The sequence below is a fragment of the Paralichthys olivaceus genome, chromosome 10, assembly GCF_024713975.1.
Source record: "Paralichthys olivaceus isolate ysfri-2021 chromosome 10, ASM2471397v2, whole genome shotgun sequence".
Taxonomy (NCBI): Eukaryota; Metazoa; Chordata; class Actinopteri; order Pleuronectiformes; family Paralichthyidae; genus Paralichthys; species Paralichthys olivaceus.
In genome coordinates, this window is record NC_091102.1 from 26,440,825 (window position 1) to 26,462,939 (window position 22,115).

Sequence of the window (22,115 nt, forward strand, 5' to 3'; positions counted from 1 at the left end):
CAGTCAGGCTCCACCCCTCGCTCCTACTAATGTGGTCACTTCTGATTTTAAAAAACGAGATGTATTTTCAGACTTTCATTCTTCACATTTTAGATTCACATCTAAAAAGAAATGATTGTAGGGCTCATATCATGGAAAACTGTTTGTTTAATATCACATTTAACTGACAGTGTCTGTGATGTCCCATGTGACAGCTTCTGTGATGTCACATGTGACAGTGTCTATGATGTCAAATGTGACAGTGTCTATGATGTCATATTTGACTTTGATTGTTTAATGTAATTTATCTTTACTTCAAAGCCATCACTACCAGGTTCAGTGCCTATAAGAGTTATGGAGGAGACCTTATGAGCACAACAGCTCCAAAACTAGACCACAGATCCACAAATCTTCGATACACGAGACCGTCAGAAGACAGTATATACTTCAGTACACATATATAATACCCCTATATTTGGCCAACATGCCAAAGAACAAGTCAGGAAGGGTAAGGTTTCTAAGCAGGACACATCGACGATTTTATTTTATTTTTCCAATGTTTGTCTCAAACTCAAAAATATTTTTTCTGTGAGGGGATGGACTTTAAATGAACCCATCACATTGGTGCTAATGCTAGAATGCTAGCAGTAGCATACTAGTGATTTTTTTTAATTTGTGTGTGCACTGCGTGGTGAAATCTCTCGCAAGTCACGTAATTAAACGTAAACGTAATTGTTGACAATAATAATAAATATTGTAGTTAATTAGTTATATCATTAGCTATATATTGTTTGTTTTTCATTTAATCAATAATCGTGTAAATCCTGAAACCGTGATATTTCCTCTGGCTCTGCGCCAAAATTTCATATCGTGACATCCATAGTATGTAGAGACTGTATTTAACAGAATTGAAGAAACTGTATTTAAATGTACTGGTGGTTAAATCAATGATTTGTTGGTCTGGTTCATCAACATTTAATTCAAAGTGAGTGTGGGACTGTGTTTTTAACTGTTATATGTTTGTTCGTGTCTTTCAGGTGCCAGACCACGAGAAATTGTTTGAGGACCTCCTTGAGGAAAAGCAGAATTTGGATTCTAAGAATATGCATCTGGCTCATGAAAATGCCAGTCTGAAGATCGCCATGTCCTGCAAAGAAGCTTCATGGAAAAAGGAAAAGGAGAGCATGCAGAATGCAGATTATGAAAAACTCAAGGAAGAACTACAGCTCGACCTTAAGGATGCCAAGAAAGAGTTGAGGCTCCAAGAGAAGGACTACAGGTCCTTGAGTACTCGTTGTCAAAGCCAGCAGGCAGAGATCCACAAGATCAGACGTGACCTCAAGCAAAGGTGCAACCACGTCAATGAGCTGGAGTACTCCATTAAACAGAGGGAACAGGTGATCGACAGGACAGTGCATGAGAAAATGGCACTGGAAGAGGAAATCAATGAGCTCACAACCAAGCTCAAAGCTATGGGGACAAAAGTTCTCCAGAACGAGCCTGACTGGCAGTCAGAAATCAAGGCTCTGAAGCACGAGCTCAGCCGTGAGCAGGCAGAGAAGGAGGCTGGCTCCAGTAGAATCAAGGAGCTGGAGAGACAGCTCAAGGTCACAGAAGAGAAGTGGGTGACCAAACATGAGGCCAGAATTGTCCAAACGGATCAGCTGATCAACAGTCTCACCAGTCAAAATAAGGCACTGGAAGCCAGCAACAAGAAACTCCTGTCCATGCAGCAAGCCATGGAGGCAAGGATCCTCCAGAACAAGACTGAGTGGGAGACTAAAGTTAACACTCTGGAGGACCATCTCAGTAGTGAGCGGGTGGAGAAGGAGGCTGGCTCCAATCGAATCAAGGAGCTGGAGAGACAGCTCAAGGTCACAGAAGAGAAGTGGGTGACCAAACATGAGGCCAGAATTGTCTATACGGATCAGGTGATCAACAGTCTCAGCAGTCAGAATATGGCACTGGAAGCCAGCAACCAGAGGCTCATCTCCGTGCAGCAAGCCATCGAGGCAAGGATCCTCCAGAACAAGACTGAGTGGGAGACGAAAGTTAACACTCTGGAGGACCATCTCAGTAGTGAGCAGGCTGAGAAGGAGGCTGGCTTCACAAAAATCAAGGAGCTGGAGAAACTGGTCAGCAATACTGAGCAGATGTGGGCGGCCAAGCATGAGGCAGACATACTAAAGCTGCTCATTCTGAAACAGATCAAGCTTCAGGTAAGTCACATCAGCTCTGTTTGATCTGAATAAGAACTTGTTGCACTTTAAGTTTGTTTCTTATTCAGACTTTCGAAAGAGAAAATATCTAAACACTTGTCGTCTCTGTCTTTTCAGGAACTGGCCTTGATGACCGATAAGGACAAGGCAAGGATTCAAAAGGAGCAAAAGAAAGCAAAGAAAGAGGCAGAGAAGAGGCAAAAGAAGGAGCTGCAAGAGAAGAAGAGGCAGGAGCAGAGAGACAAACTAGACAGAGAGAAGGAGGAGAAGCGGCAAAGGAAATGAAGAAAATATTTACATTTAGGGCATTTAGCAGATGCTTTTGTCCAAAGCAACTTACAATAAGTACATTTGTGACAAGAGAGAAACCATTCTTAAAAAAATAAAGACATTTGAAATTGAATCAATCATCTCTTGTTTCTTCCTCAATACACCCTGGTGTTCATTTTGTAAGTCATGGTTCCATATAGAGTCAAATATATGATGTGTATATGATGTGATTGAAAGCTAGTAATGTCCAATGGGTGCAGGTCGAGGAGGGCATGCAGTGTCCTCGAGCTCTCAGTCAGGCTCCACCCCTCGCTCCTACTAATGTGGTCGCTTCTGATTTTAAAAAACGAGATGTATTTTCAGACTTTCATTCTTCACATTTTAGATTCACATCTAAAAAGAAATGATTGTAGGGCTCATATCATGGAAAACTGTTTGTTTAATATCACATTTAACTGACAGTGTCTGTGATGTCCCATGTGACAGCTTCTGTGATGTCACATGTGACAGTGTCTATGATGTCAAATGTGACAGTGTCTATGATGTCATATTTGACTTTGATTGTTTAATGTAATTTATCTTTACTTCAAAGCCATCACTACCAGGTTCAGTGCCTATAAGAGTTATGGAGGAGACCTTATGAGCACAACAGCTCCAAAACTAGACCACAGATCCACAAATCTTCGATACACGAGACCGTCAGAAGACAGTATATACTTCAGTACACATATATAATACCCCTATATTTAGCCAACATGCCAAAGAACAAGTCAGGAAGGGTAAGGTTTCTAAGCAGGACACATCGACGATTTTATTTTATTTTTCCAATGTTTGTCTCAAACTCAAAAATATTTTTTCTGTGAGGGGATGGACTTTAAATGAACCCATCACATTGGTGCTAATGCTAGAATGCTAGCAGTAGCATACTAGTGATTTTTTTAAATTTGTGTGTGCACTGCGTGGTGAAATCTCTCGCAAGTCACGTAATTAAACGTAAACGTAATTGTTGACAATAATAATAAATATTGTAGTTAATTAGTTATATCATTAGCTATATATTGTTTGTTTTTCATTTGATCAATAATCGTGTAAATCCTGAAACCGTGACATTTCCTCTGGCTCTGCGCCAAAATTTCATATCGTGACATCCATAGTATGTAGAGACTGTATTTAACAGAATTGAAGAAACTGTATTTAAATGTACTGGTGGTTAAATCAATGATTTGTTGGTCTGGTTCATCAACATTTAATTCAAAGTGAGTGTGGGACTGTGTTTTTAACTGTTATATGTTTGTTCGTGTCTTTCAGGTGCCAGACCACGAGAAATTGTTTGAGGACCTCCTTGAGGAAAAGCAGAATTTGGATTCTAAGAATATGCATCTGGCTCATGAAAATGCCAGTCTGAAGATCGCCATGTCCTGCAAAGAAGCTTCATGGAAAAAAGAAAAGGAGAGCATGCAGAATGCAGATTATGAAAAACTCAAGGAAGAACTACAGCTCGACCTTCAGGATGCCAAGAAAGAGTTGAGGCTCCAAGAGAAGGACTACAGGTCCTTGAGTACTCGTTGTCAAAGCCAGCAGGCAGAGATCCACAAGATCAGACGTGACCTCAAGCAAAGGTGCAACCACGTCAATGAGCTGGAGTACTCCATTAAACAGAGGGAACAGGTGATCGACAGGACAGTGCATGAGAAAATGGCACTGGAAGAGGAAATCAATGAGCTCACAACCAAGCTCAAAGCTATGGGGACAAAAGTTCTCCAGAACGAGCCTGACTGGCAGTCAGAAATCAAGGCTCTGAAGCACGAGCTCAGCCGTGAGCAGGCAGAGAAGGAGGCTGGCTCCAGTAGAATCAAGGAGCTGGAGAGACAGCTCAAGGTCACAGAAGAGAAGTGGGTGACCAAACATGAGGCCAGAATTGTCCAAACGGATCAGCTGATCAACAGTCTCACCAGTCAAAATAAGGCACTGGAAGCCAGCAACAAGAAACTCCTGTCCATGCAGCAAGCCATGGAGGCAAGGATCCTCCAGAACAAGTCTGAGTGGGAGACTAAAGTTAACACTCTGGAGGACCATCTCAGTAGTGAGCGGGTGGAGAAGGAGGCTGGCTCCAATCGAATCAAGGAGCTGGAGAGACAGCTCAAGGTCACAGAAGAGAAGTGGGTGACCAAACGTGAGGCCAGAATTGTCTATACGGATCAGGTGATCAACAGTCTCAGCAGTCAGAATATGGCACTGGAAGCCAGCAACCAGAGGCTCATCTCCGTGCAGCAAGCCATCGAGGCAAGGATCCTCCAGAACAAGACTGAGTGGGAGACGAAAGTTAACACTCTGGAGGACCATCTCAGTAGTGAGCAGGCTGAGAAGGAGGCTGGCTTCACAAAAATCAAGGAGCTGGAGAAACTGGTCAGCAATACTGAGCAGATGTGGGCGGCCAAGCATGAGGCAGACATACTAAAGCTGCTCATTCTGAAACAGATCAAGCTTCAGGTAAGTCACATCAGCTCTGTTTGATCTGAATAAGAACTTGTTGCACTTTAAGTTTGTTTCTTATTCAGACTTTCGAAAGAGAAAATATCTAAACACTTGTCGTCTCTGTCTTTTCAGGAACTGGCCTTGATGACCGATAAGGACAAGGCAAGGATTCAAAAGGAGCAAAAGAAAGCAAAGAAAGAGGCAGAGAAGAGGCAAAAGAAGGAGCTGCAAGAGAAGAAGAGGCAGGAGCAGAGAGACAAACTAGACAGAGAGAAGGAGGAGAAGCGGCAAAGGAAATGAAGAAAATATTTACATTTAGGGCATTTAGCAGATGCTTTTGTCCAAAGCAACTTACAATAAGTACATTTGTCACAAGAGAGAAACCATTCTTAAAAAAATAAAGACATTTGAAATTGAATCAATCATCTCTTGTTTCTTCCTCAATACACCCTGGTGTTCATTTTGTAAGTCATGGTTCCATATAGAGTCAAATATATGATGTGTATATGATGTGATTGAAAGCTAGTAATGTCCAATGGGTGCAGGTCGAGGAGGGCATGCAGTGTCCTCGAGCTCTCAGTCAGGCTCCACCCCTCGCTCCTACTAATGTGGTCACTTCTGATTTTAAAAAACGAGATGTATTTTCAGACTTTCATTCTTCACATTTTAGATTCACATCTAAAAAGAAATGATTGTAGGGCTCATATCATGGAAAACTGTTTGTTTAATATCACATTTAACTGACAGTGTCTGTGATGTCCCATGTGACAGCTTCTGTGATGTCACATGTGACAGTGTCTATGATGTCAAATGTGACAGTGTCTATGATGTCATATTTGACTTTGATTGTTTAATGTAATTTATCTTTACTTCAAAGCCATCACTACCAGGTTCAGTGCCTATAAGAGTTATGGAGGAGACCTTATGAGCACAACAGCTCCAAAACTAGACCACAGATCCACAAATCTTCGATACACGAGACCGTCAGAAGACAGTATATACTTCAGTACACATATATAATACCCCTATATTTAGCCAACATGCCAAAGAACAAGTCAGGAAGGGTAAGGTTTCTAAGCAGGACACATCGACGATTTTATTTTATTTTTCCAATGTTTGTCTCAAACTCAAAAATATTTTTTCTGTGAGGGGATGGACTTTAAATGAACCCATCACATTGGTGCTAATGCTAGAATGCTAGCAGTAGCATACTAGTGATTTTTTTAAATTTGTGTGTGCACTGCGTGGTGAAATCTCTCGCAAGTCACGTAATTAAACGTAAACGTAATTGTTGACAATAATAATAAATATTGTAGTTAATTAGTTATATCATTAGCTATATATTGTTTGTTTTTCATTTGATCAATAATCGTGTAAATCCTGAAACCGTGACATTTCCTCTGGCTCTGCGCCAAAATTTCATATCGTGACATCCATAGTATGTAGAGACTGTATTTAACAGAATTGAAGAAACTGTATTTAAATGTACTGGTGGTTAAATCAATGATTTGTTGGTCTGGTTCATCAACATTTAATTCAAAGTGAGTGTGGGACTGTGTTTTTAACTGTTATATGTTTGTTCGTGTCTTTCAGGTGCCAGACCACGAGAAATTGTTTGAGGACCTCCTTGAGGAAAAGCAGAATTTGGATTCTAAGAATATGCATCTGGCTCATGAAAATGCCAGTCTGAAGATCGCCATGTCCTGCAAAGAAGCTTCATGGAAAAAGGAAAAGGAGAGCATGCAGAATGCAGATTATGAAAAACTCAAGGAAGAACTACAGCTCGACCTTCAGGATGCCAAGAAAGAGTTGTGGCTCCAAGAGAAGGACTACAGGTCCTTGAGTACTCGTTGTCAAAGCCAGCAGGCAGAGATCCACAAGATCAGACGTGACCTCAAGCAAAGGTGCAACCACGTCAATGAGCTGGAGTACTCCATTAAACAGAGGGAACAGGTGATCGACAGGACAGTGCATGAGAAAATGGCACTGGAAGAGGAAATCAATGAGCTCACAACCAAGCTCAAAGCTATGGGGACAAAAGTTCTCCAGAACGAGCCTGACTGGCAGTCAGAAATCAAGGCTCTGAAGCACGAGCTCAGCCGTGAGCAGGCAGAGAAGGAGGCTGGCTCCAGTAGAATCAAGGAGCTGGAGAGACAGCTCAAGGTCACAGAAGAGAAGTGGGTGACCAAACATGAGGCCAGAATTGTCCAAACGGATCAGCTGATCAACAGTCTCACCAGTCAAAATAAGGCACTGGAAGCCAGCAACAAGAAACTCCTGTCCATGCAGCAAGCCATGGAGGCAAGGATCCTCCAGAACAAGACTGAGTGGGAGACGAAAGTTAACACTCTGGAGGACCATCTCAGTAGTGAGCGGGTGGAGAAGGAGGCTGGCTCCAATCGAATCAAGGAGCTGGAGAGACAGCTCAAGGTCACAGAAGAGAAGTGGGTGACCAAACGTGAGGCCAGAATTGTCTATACGGATCAGGTGATCAACAGTCTCAGCAGTCAGAATATGGCACTGGAAGCCAGCAACCAGAGGCTCATCTCCGTGCAGCAAGCCATCGAGGCAAGGATCCTCCAGAACAAGACTGAGTGGGAGACGAAAGTTAACACTCTGGAGGACCATCTCAGTAGTGAGCAGGCTGAGAAGGAGGCTGGCTTCACAAAAATCAAGGAGCTGGAGAAACTGGTCAGCAATACTGAGCAGATGTGGGCGGCCAAGCATGAGGCAGACATACTAAAGCTGCTCATTCTGAAACAGATCAAGCTTCAGGTAAGTCACATCAGCTCTGTTTGATTTGAATAAGAACTTGTTGCACTTTAAGTTTGTTTCTTATTCAGACTTTCGAAAGAGAAAATATCTAAACACTTGTCGTCTCTGTCTTTTCAGGAACTGGCCTTGATGACCGATAAGGACAAGGCAAGGATTCAAAAGGAGCAAAAGAAAGCAAAGAAAGAGGCAGAGAAGAGGCAAAAGAAGGAGCTGCAAGAGAAGAAGAGGCAGGAGCAGAGAGACAAACTAGACAGAGAGAAGGAGGAGAAGCGGCAAAGGAAATGAAGAAAATATTTACATTTAGGGCATTTAGCAGATGCTTTTGTCCAAAGCAACTTACAATAAGTACATTTGTCACAAGAGAGAAACCATTCTTAAAAAAATAAAGACATTTGAAATTGAATCAATCATCTCTTGTTTCTTCCTCAATACACCCTGGTGTTCATTTTGTAAGTCATGGTTCCATATAGAGTCAAATATATGATGTGTATATGATGTGATTGAAAGCTAGTAATGTCCAATGGGTGCAGGTCGAGGAGGGCATGCAGTGTCCTCGAGCTCTCAGTCAGGCTCCACCCCTCGCTCCTACTAATGTGGTCGCTTCTGATTTTAAAAAACGAGATGTATTTTCAGACTTTCATTCTTCACATTTTAGATTCACATCTAAAAAGAAATGATTGTAGGGCTCATATCATGGAAAACTGTTTGTTTAATATCACATTTAACTGACAGTGTCTGTGATGTCCCATGTGACAGCTTCTGTGATGTCACATGTGACAGTGTCTATGATGTCAAATGTGACAGTGTCTATGATGTCATATTTGACTTTGATTGTTTAATGTAATTTATCTTTACTTCAAAGCCATCACTACCAGGTTCAGTGCCTATAAGAGTTATGGAGGAGACCTTATGAGCACAACAGCTCCAAAACTAGACCACAGATCCACAAATCTTCGATACACGAGACCGTCAGAAGACAGTATATACTTCAGTACACATATATAATACCCCTATATTTAGCCAACATGCCAAAGAACAAGTCAGGAAGGGTAAGGTTTCTAAGCAGGACACATCGACGATTTTATTTTATTTTTCCAATGTTTGTCTCAAACTCAAAAATATTTTTTCTGTGAGGGGATGAACCCATCACATTGGTGCTAATGCTAGAATGCTAGCAGTAGCATACTAGTGATTTTTTTAAATTTGTGTGTGCACTGCGTGGTGAAATCTCTCGCAAGTCACGTAATTAAACGTAAACGTAATTGTTGACAATAATAATAAATATTGTAGTTAATTAGTTATATCATTAGCTATATATTGTTTGTTTTTCATTTGATCAATAATCGTGTAAATCCTGAAACCGTGACATTTCCTCTGGCTCTGCGCCAAAATTTCATATCGTGACATCCATAGTATGTAGAGACTGTATTTAACAGAATTGAAGAAACTGTATTTAAATGTACTGGTGGTTAAATCAATGATTTGTTGGTCTGGTTCATCAACATTTAATTCAAAGTGAGTGTGGGACTGTGTTTTTAACTGTTATATGTTTGTTCGTGTCTTTCAGGTGCCAGACCACGAGAAATTGTTTGAGGACCTCCTTGAGGAAAAGCAGAATTTGGATTCTAAGAATATGCATCTGGCTCATGAAAATGCCAGTCTGAAGATCGCCATGTCCTGCAAAGAAGCTTCATGGAAAAAGGAAAAGGAGAGCATGCAGAAAGCAGATTATGAAAAACTCAAGGAAGAACTACAGCTCGACCTTCAGGATGCCAAGAAAGAGTTGAGGCTCCAAGAGAAGGACTACAGGTCCTTGAGTACTCGTTGTCAAAGCCAGCAGGCAGAGATCCACAAGATCAGACGTGACCTCAAGCAAAGGTGCAACCACGTCAATGAGCTGGAGTACTCCATTAAACAGAGGGAACAGGTGATCGACAGGACAGTGCATGAGAAAATGGCACTGGAAGAGGAAATCAATGAGCTCACAACCAAGCTCAAAGCTATGGGGACAAAAGTTCTCCAGAACGAGCCTGACTGGCAGTCAGAAATCAAGGCTCTGAAGCACGAGCTCAGCCGTGAGCAGGCAGAGAAGGAGGCTGGCTCCAGTAGAATCAAGGAGCTGGAGAGACAGCTCAAGGTCACAGAAGAGAAGTGGGTGACCAAACATGAGGCCAGAATTGTCCAAACGGATCAGCTGATCAACAGTCTCACCAGTCAAAATAAGGCACTGGAAGCCAGCAACAAGAAACTCCTGTCCATGCAGCAAGCCATGGAGGCAAGGATCCTCCAGAACAAGACTGAGTGGGAGACTAAAGTTAACACTCTGGAGGACCATCTCAGTAGTGAGCGGGTGGAGAAGGAGGCTGGCTCCAATCGAATCAAGGAGCTGGAGAGACAGCTCAAGGTCACAGAAGAGAAGTGGGTGACCAAACGTGAGGCCAGAATTGTCTATACGGATCAGGTGATCAACAGTCTCAGCAGTCAGAATATGGCACTGGAAGCCAGCAACCAGAGGCTCATCTCCGTGCAGCAAGCCATCGAGGCAAGGATCCTCCAGAACAAGACTGAGTGGGAGACGAAAGTTAACACTCTGGAGGACCATCTCAGTAGTGAGCAGGCTGAGAAGGAGGCTGGCTTCACAAAAATCAAGGAGCTGGAGAAACTGGTCAGCAATACTGAGCAGATGTGGGCGGCCAAGCATGAGGCAGACATACTAAAGCTGCTCATTCTGAAACAGATCAAGCTTCAGGTAAGTCACATCAGCTCTGTTTGATCTGAATAAGAACTTGTTGCACTTTAAGTTTGTTTCTTATTCAGACTTTCGAAAGAGAAAATATCTAAACACTTGTCGTCTCTGTCTTTTCAGGAACTGGCCTTGATGACCGATAAGGACAAGGCAAGGATTCAAAAGGAGCAAAAGAAAGCAAAGAAAGAGGCAGAGAAGAGGCAAAAGAAGGAGCTGCAAGAGAAGAAGAGGCAGGAGCAGAGAGACAAACTAGACAGAGAGAAGGAGGAGAAGCGGCAAAGGAAATGAAGAAAATATTTACATTTAGGGCATTTAGCAGATGCTTTTGTCCAAAGCAACTTACAATAAGTACATTTGTCACAAGAGAGAAACCATTCTTAAAAAAATAAAGACATTTGAAATTGAATCAATCATCTCTTGTTTCTTCCTCAATACACCCTGGTGTTCATTTTGTAAGTCATGGTTCCATATAGAGTCAAATATATGATGTGTATATGATGTGATTGAAAGCTAGTAATGTCCAATGGGTGCAGGTCGAGGAGGGCATGCAGTGTCCTCGAGCTCTCAGTCAGGCTCCACCCCTCGCTCCTACTAATGTGGTCACTTCTGATTTTAAAAAACGAGATGTATTTTCAGACTTTCATTCTTCACATTTTAGATTCACATCTAAAAAGAAATGATTGTAGGGCTCATATCATGGAAAACTGTTTGTTTAATATCACATTTAACTGACAGTGTCTGTGATGTCCCATGTGACAGCTTCTGTGATGTCACATGTGACAGTGTCTATGATGTCAAATGTGACAGTGTCTATGATGTCATATTTGACTTTGATTGTTTAATGTAATTTATCTTTACTTCAAAGCCATCACTACCAGGTTCAGTGCCTATAAGAGTTATGGAGGAGACCTTATGAGCACAACAGCTCCAAAACTAGACCACAGATCCACAAATCTTCGATACACGAGACCGTCAGAAGACAGTATATACTTCAGTACACATATATAATACCCCTATATTTGGCCAACATGCCAAAGAACAAGTCAGGAAGGGTAAGGTTTCTAAGCAGGACACATCGACGATTTTATTTTATTTTTCCAATGTTTGTCTCAAACTCAAAAATATTTTTTCTGTGAGGGGATGGACTTTAAATGAACCCATCACATTGGTGCTAATGCTAGAATGCTAGCAGTAGCATACTAGTGATTTTTTTTAATTTGTGTGTGCACTGCGTGGTGAAATCTCTCGCAAGTCACGTAATTAAACGTAAACGGAATTGTTGACAATAATAATAAATATTGTAGTTAATTAGTTATATCATTAGCTATATATTGTTTGTTTTTCATTTAATCAATAATCGTGTAAATCCTGAAACCGTGACATTTCCTCTGGCTCTGCGCCAAAATTTCATATCGTGACATCCATAGTATGTAGAGACTGTATTTAACAGAATTGAAGAAACTGTATTTAAATGTACTGGTGGTTAAATCAATGATTTGTTGGTCTGGTTCATCAACATTTAATTCAAAGTGAGTGTGGGACTGTGTTTTTAACTGTTATATGTTTGTTCGTGTCTTTCAGGTGCCAGACCACGAGAAATTGTTTGAGGACCTCCTTGAGGAAAAGCAGAATTTGGATTCTAAGAATATGCATCTGGCTCATGAAAATGCCAGTCTGAAGATCGCCATGTCCTGCAAAGAAGCTTCATGGAAAAAGGAAAAGGAGAGCATGCAGAATGCAGATTATGAAAAACTCAAGGAAGAACTACAGCTCGACCTTAAGGATGCCAAGAAAGAGTTGAGGCTCCAAGAGAAGGACTACAGGTCCTTGAGTACTCGTTGTCAAAGCCAGCAGGCAGAGATCCACAAGATCAGACGTGACCTCAAGCAAAGGTGCAACCACGTCAATGAGCTGGAGTACTCCATTAAACAGAGGGAACAGGTGATCGACAGGACAGTGCATGAGAAAATGGCACTGGAAGAGGAAATCAATGAGCTCACAACCAAGCTCAAAGCTATGGGGACAAAAGTTCTCCAGAACGAGCCTGACTGGCAGTCAGAAATCAAGGCTCTGAAGCACGAGCTCAGCCGTGAGCAGGCAGAGAAGGAGGCTGGCTCCAGTAGAATCAAGGAGCTGGAGAGACAGCTCAAGGTCACAGAAGAGAAGTGGGTGACCAAACATGAGGCCAGAATTTTCCAAACGGATCAGCTGATCAACAGTCTCACCAGTCAAAATAAGGCACTGGAAGCCAGCAACAAGAAACTCCTGTCCATGCAGCAAGCCATGGAGGCAAGGATCCTCCAGAACAAGACTGAGTGGGAGACTAAAGTTAACACTCTGGAGGACCATCTCAGTAGTGAGCGGGTGGAGAAGGAGGCTGGCTCCAATCGAATCAAGGAGCTGGAGAGACAGCTCAAGGTCACAGAAGAGAAGTGGGTGACCAAACATGAGGCCAGAATTGTCTATACGGATCAGGTGATCAACAGTCTCAGCAGTCAGAATATGGCACTGGAAGCCAGCAACCAGAGGCTCATCTCCGTGCAGCAAGCCATCGAGGCAAGGATCCTCCAGAACAAGACTGAGTGGGAGACGAAAGTTAACACTCTGGAGGACCATCTCAGTAGTGAGCAGGCTGAGAAGGAGGCTGGCTTCACAAAAATCAAGGAGCTGGAGAAACTGGTCAGCAATACTGAGCAGATGTGGGCGGCCAAGCATGAGGCAGACATACTAAAGCTGCTCATTCTGAAACAGATCAAGCTTCAGGTAAGTCACATCAGCTCTGTTTGATCTGAATAAGAACTTGTTGCACTTTAAGTTTGTTTCTTATTCAGACTTTTGAAAGAGAAAATATCTAAACACTTGTCATCTCTGTCTTTTCAGGAACTGGCCTTGATGACCGATAAGGACAAGGCAAGGATTCAAAAGGAGCAAAAGAAAGCAAAGAAAGAGGCAGAGAAGAGGCAAAAGAAGGAGCTGCAAGAGAAGAAGAGGCAGGAGCAGAGAGACAAACTAGACAGAGAGAAGGAGGAGAAGCGGCAAAGGAAATGAAGAAAATATTTACATTTAGGGCATTTAGCAGATGCTTTTGTCCAAAGCAACTTACAATAAGTACATTTGTGACAAGAGAGAAACCATTCTTAAAAAAATAAAGACATTTGAAATTGAATCAATCATCTCTTGTTTCTTCCTCAATACACCCTGGTGTTCATTTTGTAAGTCATGGTTCCATATAGAGTCAAATATATGATGTGTATATGATGTGATTGAAAGCTAGTAATGTCCAATGGGTGCAGGTCGAGGAGGGCATGCAGTGTCCTCGAGCTCTCAGTCAGGCTCCACCCCTCGCTCCTACTAATGTGGTCACTTCTGATTTTAAAAAACGAGATGTATTTTCAGACTTTCATTCTTCACATTTTAGATTCACATCTAAAAAGAAATGATTGTAGGGCTCATATCATGGAAAACTGTTTGTTTAATATCACATTTAACTGACAGTGTCTGTGATGTCCCATGTGACAGCTTCTGTGATGTCACATGTGACAGTGTCTATGATGTCAAATGTGACAGTGTCTATGATGTCATATTTGACTTTGATTGTTTAATGTAATTTATCTTTACTTCAAAGCCATCACTACCAGGTTCAGTGCCTATAAGAGTTATGGAGGAGACCTTATGAGCACAACAGCTCCAAAACTAGACCACAGATCCACAAATCTTCGATACACGAGACCGTCAGAAGACAGTATATACTTCAGTACACATATATAATACCCCTATATTTGGCCAACATGCCAAAGAACAAGTCAGGAAGGGTAAGGTTTCTAAGCAGGACACATCGACGATTTTATTTTATTTTTCCAATGTTTGTCTCAAACTCAAAAATATTTTTTCTGTGAGGGGATGGACTTTAAATGAACCCATCACATTGGTGCTAATGCTAGAATGCTAGCAGTAGCATACTAGTGATTTTTTTTAATTTGTGTGTGCACTGCGTGGTGAAATCTCTCGCAAGTCACGTAATTAAACGTAAACGTAATTGTTGACAATAATAATAAATATTGTAGTTAATTAGTTATATCATTAGCTATATATTGTTTGTTTTTCATTTAATCAATAATCGTGTAAATCCTGAAACCGTGATATTTCCTCTGGCTCTGCGCCAAAATTTCATATCGTGACATCCATAGTATGTAGAGACTGTATTTAACAGAATTGAAGAAACTGTATTTAAATGTACTGGTGGTTAAATCAATGATTTGTTGGTCTGGTTCATCAACATTTAATTCAAAGTGAGTGTGGGACTGTGTTTTTAACTGTTATATGTTTGTTCGTGTCTTTCAGGTGCCAGACCACGAGAAATTGTTTGAGGACCTCCTTGAGGAAAAGCAGAATTTGGATTCTAAGAATATGCATCTGGCTCATGAAAATGCCAGTCTGAAGATCGCCATGTCCTGCAAAGAAGCTTCATGGAAAAAGGAAAAGGAGAGCATGCAGAATGCAGATTATGAAAAACTCAAGGAAGAACTACAGCTCGACCTTAAGGATGCCAAGAAAGAGTTGAGGCTCCAAGAGAAGGACTACAGGTCCTTGAGTACTCGTTGTCAAAGCCAGCAGGCAGAGATCCACAAGATCAGACGTGACCTCAAGCAAAGGTGCAACCACGTCAATGAGCTGGAGTACTCCATTAAACAGAGGGAACAGGTGATCGACAGGACAGTGCATGAGAAAATGGCACTGGAAGAGGAAATCAATGAGCTCACAACCAAGCTCAAAGCTATGGGGACAAAAGTTCTCCAGAACGAGCCTGACTGGCAGTCAGAAATCAAGGCTCTGAAGCACGAGCTCAGCCGTGAGCAGGCAGAGAAGGAGGCTGGCTCCAGTAGAATCAAGGAGCTGGAGAGACAGCTCAAGGTCACAGAAGAGAAGTGGGTGACCAAACATGAGGCCAGAATTGTCCAAACGGATCAGCTGATCAACAGTCTCACCAGTCAAAATAAGGCACTGGAAGCCAGCAACAAGAAACTCCTGTCCATGCAGCAAGCCATGGAGGCAAGGATCCTCCAGAACAAGACTGAGTGGGAGACTAAAGTTAACACTCTGGAGGACCATCTCAGTAGTGAGCGGGTGGAGAAGGAGGCTGGCTCCAATCGAATCAAGGAGCTGGAGAGACAGCTCAAGGTCACAGAAGAGAAGTGGGTGACCAAACATGAGGCCAGAATTGTCTATACGGATCAGGTGATCAACAGTCTCAGCAGTCAGAATATGGCACTGGAAGCCAGCAACCAGAGGCTCATCTCCGTGCAGCAAGCCATCGAGGCAAGGATCCTCCAGAACAAGACTGAGTGGGAGACGAAAGTTAACACTCTGGAGGACCATCTCAGTAGTGAGCAGGCTGAGAAGGAGGCTGGCTTCACAAAAATCAAGGAGCTGGAGAAACTGGTCAGCAATACTGAGCAGATGTGGGCGGCCAAGCATGAGGCAGACATACTAAAGCTGCTCATTCTGAAACAGATCAAGCTTCAGGTAAGTCACATCAGCTCTGTTTGATCTGAATAAGAACTTGTTGCACTTTAAGTTTGTTTCTTATTCAGACTTTTGAAAGAGAAAATATCTAAACACTTGTCGTCTCTGTCTTTTCAGGAACTGGCCTTGATGACCGATAAGGACAAGGCAAGGATTCAAAAGGAGCAAAAGAAAGCAAAGAAAGAGGCAGAGAAGAGGCAAAAGAAGGAGCTGCAAGAGAAGAAGAGGCAGGAGCAGAGAGACAAACTAGACAGAGAGAAGGAGGAGAAGCGGCAAAGGAAATGAAGAAAATATTTACATTTAGGGCATTTAGCAGATGCTTTTGTCCAAAGCAACTTACAATAAGTACATTTGTGACAAGAGAGAAACCATTCTTAAAAAAATAAAGACATTTGAAATTGAATCAATCATCTCTTGTTTCTTCCTCAATACACCCTGGTGTTCATTTTGTAAGTCATGGTTCCATATAGAGTCAAATATATGATGTGTATATGATGTGATTGAAAGCTAGTAATGTCCAATGGGTGCAGGTCGAGGAGGGCATGCAGTGTCCTCGAGCTCTCAGTCAGGCTCCACCCCTCGCTCCTACTAATGTGGTCGCTTCTGATTTTAAAAAACGAGATGTATTTTCAGACTTTCATTCTTCACATTTTAGATTCACATCTAAAAAGAAATGATTGTAGGGCTCATATCATGGAAAACTGTTTGTTTAATATCACATTTAACTGACAGTGTCTGTGATGTCCCATGTGACAGCTTCTGTGATGTCACATGTGACAGTGTCTATGATGTCAAATGTGACAGTGTCTATGATGTCTTATTTGACTTTGATTGTTTAATGTAATTTATCTTTACTTCAAAGCCATCACTACCAGGTTCAGTGCCTATAAGAGTTATGGAGGAGACCTTATGAGCACAACAGCTCCAAAACTAGACCACAGATCCACAAATCTTCGATACACGAGACCGTCAGAAGACAGTATATACTTCAGTACACATATATAATACCCCTATATTTGGCCAACATGCCAAAGAACAAGTCAGGAAGGGTAAGGTTTCTAAGCAGGACACATCGACGATTTTATTTTATTTTTCCAATGTTTGTCTCAAACTCAAAAATATTTTTTCTGTGAGGGGATGGACTTTAAATGAACCCATCACATTGGTGCTAATGCTAGAATGCTAGCAGTAGCATACTAGTGATTTTTTTTAATTTGTGTGTGCACTGCGTGGTGAAATCTCTCGCAAGTCACGTAATTAAACGTAAACGTAATTGTTGACAATAATAATAAATATTGTAGTTAATTAGTTATATCATTAGCTATATATTGTTTGTTTTTCATTTAATCAATAATCGTGTAAATCCTGAAACCGTGATATTTCCTCTGGCTCTGCGCCAAAATTTCATATCGTGACATCCATAGTATGTAGAGACTGTATTTAACAGAATTGAAGAAACTGTATTTAAATGTACTGGTGGTTAAATCAATGATTTGTTGGTCTGGTTCATCAACATTTAATTCAAAGTGAGTGTGGGACTGTGTTTTTAACTGTTATATGTTTGTTCGTGTCTTTCAGGTGCCAGACCACGAGAAATTGTTTGAGGACCTCCTTGAGGAAAAGCAGAATTTGGATTCTAAGAATATGCATCTGGCTCATGAAAATGCCAGTCTGAAGATCGCCATGTCCTGCAAAGAAGCTTCATGGAAAAAGGAAAAGGAGAGCATGCAGAATGCAGATTATGAAAAACTCAAGGAAGAACTACAGCTCGACCTTAAGGATGCCAAGAAAGAGTTGAGGCTCCAAGAGAAGGACTACAGGTCCTTGAGTACTCGTTGTCAAAGCCAGCAGGCAGAGATCCACAAGATCAGACGTGACCTCAAGCAAAGGTGCAACCACGTCAATGAGCTGGAGTACTCCATTAAACAGAGGGAACAGGTGATCGACAGGACAGTGCATGAGAAAATGGCACTGGAAGAGGAAATCAATGAGCTCACAACCAAGCTCAAAGCTATGGGGACAAAAGTTCTCCAGAACGAGCCTGACTGGCAGTCAGAAATCAAGGCTCTGAAGCACAAGCTCAGCCGTGAGCAGGCAGAGAAGGAGGCTGGCTCCAGTAGAATCAAGGAGCTGGAGAGACAGCTCAAGGTCACAGAAGAGAAGTGGGTGACCAAACATGAGGCCAGAATTGTCCAAACGGATCAGCTGATCAACAGTCTCACCAGTCAAAATAAGGCACTGGAAGCCAGCAACAAGAAACTCCTGTCCATGCAGCAAGCCATGGAGGCAAGGATCCTCCAGAACAAGACTGAGTGGGAGACTAAAGTTAACACTCTGGAGGACCATCTCAGTAGTGAGCGGGTGGAGAAGGAGGCTGGCTCCAATCGAATCAAGGAGCTGGAGAGACAGCTCAAGGTCACAGAAGAGAAGTGGGTGACCAAACATGAGGCCAGAATTGTCTATACGGATCAGGTGATCAACAGTCTCAGCAGTCAGAATATGGCACTGGAAGCCAGCAACCAGAGGCTCATCTCCGTGCAGCAAGCCATCGAGGCAAGGATCCTCCAGAACAAGACTGAGTGGGAGACGAAAGTTAACACTCTGGAGGACCATCTCAGTAGTGAGCAGGCTGAGAAGGAGGCTGGCTTCACAAAAATCAAGGAGCTGGAGAAACTGGTCAGCAATACTGAGCAGATGTGGGCGGCCAAGCATGAGGCAGACATACTAAAGCTGCTCATTCTGAAACAGATCAAGCTTCAGGTAAGTCACATCAGCTCTGTTTGATCTGAATAAGAACTTGTTGCACTTTAAGTTTGTTTCTTATTCAGACTTTCGAAAGAGAAAATATCTAAACACTTGTCGTCTCTGTCTTTTCAGGAACTGGCCTTGATGACCGATAAGGACAAGGCAAGGATTCAAAAGGAGCAAAAGAAAGCAAAGAAAGAGGCAGAGAAGAGGCAAAAGAAGGAGCTGCAAGAGAAGAAGAGGCAGGAGCAGAGAGACAAACTAGACAGAGAGAAGGAGGAGAAGCGGCAAAGGAAATGAAGAAAATATTTACATTTAGGGCATTTAGCAGATGCTTTTGTCCAAAGCAACTTACAATAAGTACATTTGTGACAAGAGAGAAACCATTCTTAAAAAAATAAAGACATTTGAAATTGAATCAATCATCTCTTGTTTCTTCCTCAATACACCCTGGTGTTCATTTTGTAAGTCATGGTTCCATATAGAGTCAAATATATGATGTGTATATGATGTGATTGAAAGCTAGTAATGTCCAATGGGTGCAGGTCGAGGAGGGCATGCAGTGTCCTCGAGCTCTCAGTCAGGCTCCACCCCTCGCTCCTACTAATGTGGTCGCTTCTGATTTTAAAAAACGAGATGTATTTTCAGACTTTCATTCTTCACATTTTAGATTCACATCTAAAAAGAAATGATTGTAGGGCTCATATCATGGAAAACTGTTTGTTTAATATCACATTTAACTGACAGTGTCTGTGATGTCCCATGTGACAGCTTCTGTGATGTCACATGTGACAGTGTCTATGATGTCAAATGTGACAGTGTCTATGATGTCATATTTGACTTTGATTGTTTAATGTAATTTATCTTTACTTCAAAGCCATCACTACCAGGTTCAGTGCCTATAAGAGTTATGGAGGAGACCTTATGAGCACAACAGCTCCAAAACTAGACCACAGATCCACAAATCTTCGATACACGAGACCGTCAGAAGACAGTATATACTTCAGTACACATATATAATACCCCTATATTTAGCCAACATGCCAAAGAACAAGTCAGGAAGGGTAAGGTTTCTAAGCAGGACACATCGACGATTTTATTTTATTTTTCCAATGTTTGTCTCAAACTCAAAAATATTTTTTCTGTGAGGGGATGGACTTTAAATGAACCCATCACATTGGTGCTAATGCTAGAATGCTAGCAGTAGCATACTAGTGATTTTTTTAAATTTGTGTGTGCACTGCGTGGTGAAATCTCTCGCAAGTCACGTAATTAAACGTAAACGTAATTGTTGACAATAATAATAAATATTGTAGTTAATTAGTTATATCATTAGCTATATATTGTTTGTTTTTCATTTAATCAATAATCGTGTAAATCCTGAAACCGTGATATTTCCTCTGGCTCTGCGCCAAAATTTCATATCGTGACATCCATAGTATGTAGAGACTGTATTTAACAGAATTGAAGAAACTGTATTTAAATGTACTGGTGGTTAAATCAATGATTTGTTGGTCTGGTTCATCAACATTTAATTCAAAGTGAGTGTGGGACTGTGTTTTTAACTGTTATATGTTTGTTCGTGTCTTTCAGGTGCCAGACCACGAGAAATTGTTTGAGGACCTCCTTGAGGAAAAGCAGAATTTGGATTCTAAGAATATGCATCTGGCTCATGAAAATGCCAGTCTGAAGATCGCCATGTCCTGCAAAGAAGCTTCATGGAAAAAGGAAAAGGAGAGCATGCAGAATGCAGATTATGAAAAACTCAAGGAAGAACTACAGCTCGACCTTAAGGATGCCAAGAAAGAGTTGAGGCTCCAAGAGAAGGACTACAGGTCCTTGAGTACTCGTTGTCAAAGCCAGCAGGCAGAGATCCACAAGATCAGACGTGACCTCAAGCAAAGGTGCAACCACGTCAATGAGCTGGAGTACTCCATTAAACAGAGGGAACAGGTGATCGACAGGACAGTGCATGAGAAAATGGCACTGGAAGAGGAAATCAATGAGCTCACAACCAAGCTCAAAGCTATGGGGACAAAAGTTCTCCAGAACGAGCCTGACTGGCAGTCAGAAATCAAGGCTCTGAAGCACGAGCTCAGCCGTGAGCAGGCAGAGAAGGAGGCTGGCTCCAGTAGAATCAAGGAGCTGGAGAGACAGCTCAAGGTCACAGAAGAGAAGTGGGTGACCAAACATGAGGCCAGAATTGTCCAAACGGATCAGCTGATCAACAGTCTCACCAGTCAAAATAAGGCACTGGAAGCCAGCAACAAGAAACTCCTGTCCATGCAGCAAGCCATGGAGGCAAGGATCCTCCAGAACAAGACTGAGTGGGAGACTAAAGTTAACACTCTGGAGGACCATCTCAGTAGTGAGCGGGTGGAGAAGGAGGCTGGCTCCAATCGAATCAAGGAGCTGGAGAGACAGCTCAAGGTCACAGAAGAGAAGTGGGTGACCAAACATGAGGCCAGAATTGTCTATACGGATCAGGTGATCAACAGTCTCAGCAGTCAGAATATGGCACTGGAAGCCAGCAACCAGAGGCTCATCTCCGTGCAGCAAGCCATCGAGGCAAGGATCCTCCAGAACAAGACTGAGTGGGAGACGAAAGTTAACACTCTGGAGGACCATCTCAGTAGTGAGCAGGCTGAGAAGGAGGCTGGCTTCACAAAAATCAAGGAGCTGGAGAAACTGGTCAGCAATACTGAGCAGATGTGGGCGGCCAAGCATGAGGCAGACATACTAAAGCTGCTCATTCTGAAACAGATCAAGCTTCAGGTAAGTCACATCAGCTCTGTTTGATCTGAATAAGAACTTGTTGCACTTTAAGTTTGTTTCTTATTCAGACTTTTGAAAGAGAAAATATCTAAACACTTGTCGTCTCTGTCTTTTCAGGAACTGGCCTTGATGACCGATAAGGACAAGGCAAGGATTCAAAAGGAGCAAAAGAAAGCAAAGAAAGAGGCAGAGAAGAGGCAAAAGAAGGAGCTGCAAGAGAAGAAGAGGCAGGAGCAGAGAGACAAACTAGACAGAGAGAAGGAGGAGAAGCGGCAAAGGAAATGAAGAAAATATTTACATTTAGGGCATTTAGCAGATGCTTTTGTCCAAAGCAACTTACAATAAGTACATTTGTGACAAGAGAGAAACCATTCTTAAAAAAATAAAGACATTTGAAATTGAATCAATCATCTCTTGTTTCTTCCTCAATACACCCTGGTGTTCATTTTGTAAGTCATGGTTCCATATAGAGTCAAATATATGATGTGTATATGATGTGATTGAAAGCTAGTAATGTCCAATGGGTGCAGGTCGAGGAGGGCATGCAGTGTCCTCGAGCTCTCAGTCAGGCTCCACCCCTCGCTCCTACTAATGTGGTCGCTTCTGAT

General features: G+C 42.1%; 4 protein-coding genes across 4 annotated transcripts; all 4 read left to right on the forward strand.

Moving 5' to 3' along the window:
• The first annotated feature begins 3,064 nt into the window (after positions 1 to 3,064).
• Positions 3,065 to 5,628, forward strand: LOC138411850 (uncharacterized). The gene is made up of 2 exons (XM_069533076.1): positions 3,065 to 3,247; positions 3,777 to 5,628. The coding sequence occupies exons 1-2, from the start codon at positions 3,224 to 3,226 to the stop codon at positions 4,980 to 4,982; spliced, it is 1,230 nt and encodes a 409-aa protein (XP_069389177.1). The 5' UTR covers positions 3,065 to 3,223; the 3' UTR covers positions 4,983 to 5,628.
• A 199-nt stretch (positions 5,629 to 5,827) lies between these two features.
• Positions 5,828 to 8,348, forward strand: LOC138411841 (uncharacterized). Its single transcript, XM_069533037.1, has 2 exons — positions 5,828 to 6,007; positions 6,537 to 8,348. Exons 1-2 carry the CDS (start codon positions 5,984 to 5,986, stop codon positions 7,740 to 7,742), a joined length of 1,230 nt encoding a protein of 409 aa, XP_069389138.1. The 5' UTR covers positions 5,828 to 5,983; the 3' UTR covers positions 7,743 to 8,348.
• A 236-nt stretch (positions 8,349 to 8,584) lies between these two features.
• On the forward strand, positions 8,585 to 11,631 carry LOC138411923 (uncharacterized). The gene is made up of 2 exons (XM_069533549.1): positions 8,585 to 8,767; positions 9,286 to 11,631. The coding sequence occupies exons 1-2, from the start codon at positions 8,744 to 8,746 to the stop codon at positions 10,489 to 10,491; spliced, it is 1,230 nt and encodes a 409-aa protein (XP_069389650.1). The 5' UTR covers positions 8,585 to 8,743; the 3' UTR covers positions 10,492 to 11,631.
• A 7,889-nt stretch (positions 11,632 to 19,520) lies between these two features.
• On the forward strand, positions 19,521 to 21,910 carry LOC138411842 (uncharacterized). The gene is made up of 2 exons (XM_069533038.1): positions 19,521 to 19,796; positions 20,326 to 21,910. The coding sequence occupies exons 1-2, from the start codon at positions 19,773 to 19,775 to the stop codon at positions 21,529 to 21,531; spliced, it is 1,230 nt and encodes a 409-aa protein (XP_069389139.1). The 5' UTR covers positions 19,521 to 19,772; the 3' UTR covers positions 21,532 to 21,910.
• Positions 21,911 to 22,115: the final 205 nt, after the last annotated feature.

Coding starts and splice junctions, on each gene's coding strand:
- LOC138411850 (XM_069533076.1), top strand. CDS start 3,224: ATGCCAAAGAACAAGTCAGGAAGG. Junction 3,248..3,776: donor CAAAGAACAAGTCAGGAAGG/GTAAGGTTTCTA, acceptor CGTGTCTTTCAG/GTGCCAGACCACGAGAAATT.
- LOC138411842 (XM_069533038.1), top strand. CDS start 19,773: ATGCCAAAGAACAAGTCAGGAAGG. Junction 19,797..20,325: donor CAAAGAACAAGTCAGGAAGG/GTAAGGTTTCTA, acceptor CGTGTCTTTCAG/GTGCCAGACCACGAGAAATT.
- LOC138411923 (XM_069533549.1), top strand. CDS start 8,744: ATGCCAAAGAACAAGTCAGGAAGG. Junction 8,768..9,285: donor CAAAGAACAAGTCAGGAAGG/GTAAGGTTTCTA, acceptor CGTGTCTTTCAG/GTGCCAGACCACGAGAAATT.
- LOC138411841 (XM_069533037.1), top strand. CDS start 5,984: ATGCCAAAGAACAAGTCAGGAAGG. Junction 6,008..6,536: donor CAAAGAACAAGTCAGGAAGG/GTAAGGTTTCTA, acceptor CGTGTCTTTCAG/GTGCCAGACCACGAGAAATT.